This window comes from Mesitornis unicolor, unplaced genomic scaffold, assembly GCF_000695765.1.
Source record: "Mesitornis unicolor isolate BGI_N332 unplaced genomic scaffold, ASM69576v1 scaffold1660, whole genome shotgun sequence".
Classification (NCBI taxonomy): domain Eukaryota; kingdom Metazoa; phylum Chordata; class Aves; order Mesitornithiformes; family Mesitornithidae; genus Mesitornis; species Mesitornis unicolor.
The window spans coordinates 18403-23974 of record NW_010158792.1 but is presented as its reverse complement, the minus strand read 5'-3'; the positions used below and the strand labels follow the sequence as shown (position 1 = coordinate 23974).

Here is a 5572-nt window from a genome sequence, read left to right as displayed (position 1 = left end):
GGACTGGGCAATGAAACGCGCGTCGCTGCTGGCGGCGGCCCCGGAGCAGCAGTCGGTGTAGAGCGGCGCCTTCCAGGTTGGGCTGCCCCCGCACCCTGCAGGGACGGAGGGGAGGCGGGATCCAGCTGCTGGGGCTCATCCCCCTTGCCCCACGCCCCGGGTGCTCCAGGCTCGTCAGCGCTGCCCGGCTGTGGGCGCCGAGCACCGCGTTCACTGAGCACGGTGATGTTTGGCCCTGGTGTCTCCCCAGACCCCCGTGACTCCGGCACAGGGAGGGAGGTGCCCCCGGCCACCCCTCCTCTCCCGCCCCTCAGCGCCCCTGGGGCCAGGTCTTGTGTCTGTTCGGGACTGCGATTTCCACACTGTTCCCACAGGGAAGACCAGGGCGAGTCCTGCAGTTGATCAGTGCTACGACTTCCCCCCACCCCCCGCCCTTTACATCCATCCGTTTCCACCGCAGCTGTGTGAAAACCCAGCGGCCCTGGCAGGTCTGCGGCGCCGTGGGGGCGAGAGGCAGGATACCCGCCAGGAGCAGGGGCGCTCTCCCGGGAAGTCCTGAGCCGCTTGTGCGGGGAGGGGCTGGGCAGACGCTGGCAGCTTTTTGCCTTGGTTTGTAACCCAGTTTCCATCCTTCGCTGCCTGCCTTCAGGAGCACTTGTTGCCCTAAGGACACCCAGGAGTGGAGAGAATGTGCACTGCTCAGCAGACTGCACAAGAGTCTTTGCTTTAATGGCTGTAAAGCTCTGGTCTTTTTTTATCTTTTTTTTTTTTTAAGAAAAAAATATTTTATTTTTATACACGGCAGAGGGCTACCAGGTTATCATCTTGGCACGTACTCTCTGGGCAGCCCTGTGAAGTTTCTTCCCCTCAGGGCTTCATCCACTGTCAGGATGTATCTGTTGATGAGATCCTTCATTTCCTGGGTGAATGGCTCAAAATCCTTTTGCTTAGCACCAGACCGCTTGAAATTCCCATCCCTGTTGTTCTCCACGCAGAGCAGCCGGTCCTCTGTCACCGTCACATTCAGGAACTCCACCATCTCCCGCAGCTTGGGGAGGAGGCTCTGCTTCAGGTCCTCGTAGTGCACGACCAGCAGGCGCTTCCCGTACTTCAGCCAGTCCAGCACGTGGGAGGCCCACCAGGACGCGTAGCTGTTGACGAAATCGGGCCACTCTGGAGGACCGAGAACCAGAAAATGAGACAACATTAGCCATGCTGCGTTCCAACAGTGTCCCAAACGCTGCCTTGTGCTCCAAGACGGTGCTGCTGGGCACGGTCTGGTGCTGCTGGATGGGCACGCTGGAGGAGCGCAGGGTATGGCCACAGGGCATGGCCGCAGGGTACGGCCGCAGGGTGCTGCAGCTCAGCTCTGCAGCTTCTGGCGCTTTTTTATGATGTTGGTGCAACCTCACGACACTGATCTTGGCTGGGGCTCTCAAGGTGTTCCCGATTTGCAAATCTGTTGAGTAACGCATCTTTCTGCCTCTTTACCAGCCTGCTTATGAGGAGACTGGATAAGGAAATAGGATTAACAGGGAAGATCCTTCTGTTCCTGGCACATGGGAGGGATTTAAGGTCACTTGCCAGGATCACTGGGACAAAATCTACTGAATTATTTTCCCACCTTTGCTTAAGGCATGACTATGGTAATTTAATTTTCCAAGGGTCAGGACACTCCTAGCTAAAGCTTTTGGGCTGGACAAAGAGCATTTGTGCCTGAAATGTAACAATTTGTAGTTTGCAGTACAGGAAAGCCATTCCCTCCAGACTTTTCCCCTTTTCTAAGGGCTATTTTGTCTGTTGTTTGACGAATAGCTCTTGAGCTGTGACTGGTGAAAGGTGATATGTGAACCTGGGAAAGAAATGTGCCGTGACAGAGGACACTTCCCCGCAGCCCTGTGCTGCCCGGCTTGCCAAGCCACAGCTGCAGTGCCCAAAATATGCACGAGGCGAAATGCAAGCTGGGCCTGCTGCAGAGCCTGAATGCAGCCGCGTGTTCAGTGGGGACGCTGTAGTGGCACCGTGCAGCTCGCCTGCCAAACGCCAGGAGTGTGGCAGTGTATTTTGAAGCCTTTTCATGTGTTCAAGGAACACTGGATCTCAAGTCCCCTAATGGTGCTATCCCTATTTATCTGCAGTGCAGCAGCACCTGGGCAGTGCTGCAGAATTTCCTTCAGGAAATGTCATGCTCCATTGAATCCTCCAAACCTTCAATTAGGTTTCTCATGGTTATCACATGTGGTGAGGGCAAATTCCCTTCACCTTGCGTAGCTGGGCACAGGGGCTGCGCACAGGGCGGCCGTGCCTGACAGGCCGATGGCGCAGTGCTGCTGCGTGGCTGTGGCCGCTGGTGCTGTGCTGCCCTCCTCACCGCGGTGGTGGGCGCAGGCAGGGCCGCAGCCGCTCCCCCAGCCAGGTCTGAGTGCTTTGGGGGCCCACGTCCCACTGGGTCTGTTCGCAGAGCTCACTCAGTCCCGGCGCATCCCCCCTCCCAGCGCACCCAGAAGAGGTGTCACAGCCCGTCCCACGGCAGGGGCGCCCAGCCCCGCGGTACCTTTGCTCTGCCAGGTGCGGTCCGTGGCGTACCCCAGGTGCCCGGCGTATTTCCTGTTGAACTCCGCCATCAGCGACTTGTACGGGTTCCTGATCAGCAGGATCGCCGAGTCGAACATTTCGATCTCCGTCTTGCCGCTTTCATGTGTTTTCACGCAGATGGTCCTTCTACTTCTCCAGTGGTCTTTTTCTCCTTTAAAACCTGTTTTACAAGACAGGATTGTTGGCTTTTTCACCCGATCGCGTGTCTGTGCTTTTCCACACACTGACTGATTTCCTACAGCCATGCAGAGCTGCTGTGAAAGTACCAGCCAAAGCCAGCACCCAGGGCCTGGGGCCAGGGCTGAAGTTCACTCTCTGGGTACCGCACCTTTATTGTAGAGGGCTCCATCGAAGTAGTAGCTCCCGGTGTAGTATCCCGTGGCGTGCTCTATCAAATGGCGAGCCCACGTATTCCCAGCCCCGGGAAAGCTCGACAAAGCCACGAACACTTTGGATTTGGTGGTTAAGAATTTCCTGTCCGTGCAGCGGGTGTCTGTGAGAACAGAAATGTTTCATTGTTAGCATTGTGGCTTTTTAATAATTCCACTGACAGCTCTTGATTACAGGCTTTATTGCTCCTTTCTTCTCTCCCTTACGAATACAGGATATCAGTTTGAGTCCAGTTGTGAGTCAGCTACTTTCCAAAATTAAGTCAGCCATAAGAGGCCGAAGAGATTATCCTCGGAAGAGGTTTTTGCTGGTTTTGTGTTAGGCTATGCTTTTCTGACAGAGCTGCGGCAAACCATTGTACTTGCCAGCAAGTTGTGATAAAAGTCCCTTGATGCCTGTTTGTTAACAGCCATTTGCCTGGCAGGTTGGCTCTTCAATGAAACCAGAAACGTGCCATTACACCTGGAAATCTGGAGTTCTGTAACGCAGGAGAAATCCCTCCTCCTGCAAGGAGACTGGGTTAAACCTGTTGTTCCTCTCTGAAGGGCCCAGGCAGCGATGAGCCCACATTGCATCGATCTCCCATGGGAGCAGACACCTGGTTTCCATACATTACTTGATTTGTTTAATTTCAACCTTGTGAGAAACTTCACTGAGCTCAGTGCAAACCACTGCACAGATGAAGTTGCCAGTACCACCGAAATTATTTACTGGATTGGAGCCTCACTCTCTGCTTTATTTTCTGGCTTCCAAACATGGATGCAGATGAATATTTGAGAGATGGGTAGAGCAGAATCAGAGCCTGCAGAGCTGCCTGGTGGCTGTGTAACACGGGGCTGGGTGCGTGTTTAATGAGGACAGGAACCGGAGCACGGGGTCCTGGTCCCCACTGCCCGGGCCTGTGTGGCAGGGCTGGGCCTGCCCAGGTGCTGCCTTGGGCTCGCCATCTGCAAAATAATTACAATTTTCCATGGCAAGGGGGGAGGCTGTGCTGCTTAATGAGAGAATGGAAAGACGCACATTTACAAGCACAATTGCAAGGGGGGCTTAGGTAAGGGCTGTTTCCTAAATTCCTGCCTGTATTGCCATACCAACTGCCGTGGCTGATGTGGCTGTAAGCTGGGTTACCTTGACCCCTGAGAAGGGGCACAGGGGCTGTTTGGGAGCAGGGCTCTGATGCTGCATGGCTGGAGTCCGTACCTTGCACGGGTATGTGATAGTCCAGGCAGTGTTTGCCCTGCTCCTACCTTGCACGGGTGTCTGATAGACCAGGCAGTGTTTGCTCTGCTCCTACCTTGCACGGGTGTCTGATAGACCAGGCAGTATTTGCCCCCGGTGCTGGCGTTGTGTGCCCCGTGGCAGAGCCGCCCGTCGGCGCCGTCGCGCAGCGAGAAGCGCCCCGTGGGGTACCCGCAGTGGCACTCCTGCCCGCAGATGACGGCCAAGGGAAACTCCTACAAAGAGAGAAGAGATAGGCACGTAAATGCCACGGCACCGACAGCCTGCAGCATGGAAAGAAAATAAATCTTCACGAGACCACGGTCAAGATCAAAGCAGTGTTTGATTTATCACTGTGAAGCCCATGCTTCTTGTACTACTGCTGTCTTTCACAGGGCAATTTTGTAAAAAGTGGTTTTCCAGACACAAACCTCACAAAGCTTGAAAATTCACGGTGTTCTATTTTTTTGTTATTCATAAAAAATAATTTTGTAACATTCCTGCAGCACCTAGTACATGATTCCATCTGCAAAACATCAGTGTGGGAAAAGCTGTTCTTATTTACACCCAAAATAAGCAACTTGAATTGGATCATCTTTTAAACTTGCCCCAGACTGAGGAGTCAGCTACTGAAAGGTTTGCCTTATTCTGCTGATTTTACCAGAGTTTGTGTAGAGGAAACTTGCCCTGAAACTTAAAGAATTAAAGGGAAGAAGGAAATTTTGACCTGCTGACTGTTGCAATCATGTTTGAAAACAAAAAGAAGTCAAGCCTTGATGAAAGTATGCATCTCAGTGTTTCTTCACAGTCTGCAAAAAATGGCATAATTCCCAAGGACAACATCAGGCTGTAAGAAACTTCTTCTCCGTGTATTTGATGAGAAGAATCTCGGCTTTTGGTGCACCAGTCTTGCCAAAACGGGCATCAGGCTGCAAAGCAGCACTGCTGTGCGGTGGCAGAGCAGCGAGGCGGGGCTGCTGTGCTAATGTTGATGAGAATTAGGAGAGGTCTGAGGGAAATGTGTGCTCATTATTTGCTGAAGAAATTAGCATTCGCTTCGGTGCTCAGCAGTAAAAGCACACTTGCTATTTTGCAGGAAAAGCACACTTGCTATTTTGCCGAAACCAGTGCTAAAATTCAGTCTTTCCTCTCTTTACCAGGACTGGGGGGGTTTCCTCGCTCAGTGGCCCCAGGGCACACGGGGGTGCAGGGATGGGCTCGGTGCAGCCACAGAACGGCTGAAGGAAGCCCGGGAGTTATTTGAGTGCAGAGCATTCAATCCCACCTAGTCCATATCAACACTTTTTGCCTTTTAAAAGTCTTTTGGAGCCTGAGAGTGTGTGACAGGACTGCTGAGCAGCTTATCTCC

General features: G+C 53.2%; 1 protein-coding gene across 1 annotated transcript in view; it reads right to left on the bottom strand.

Annotated features, from left to right (window-relative positions):
- Positions 1-751: 751 nt before the first annotated feature.
- The window catches only part of WSCD1 (WSC domain containing 1), a 15305-nt gene continuing 10484 nt past the window's right edge, over positions 752-5572 (bottom strand). Inside the window, 4 exon segments of the mRNA XM_010184501.1 lie at positions 752-1173; positions 2555-2755; positions 2924-3088; positions 4280-4439. Coding sequence (XP_010182803.1) covers positions 821-1173; positions 2555-2755; positions 2924-3088; positions 4280-4439 — 879 coding nt within the window. The 3' untranslated portion in view covers positions 752-820.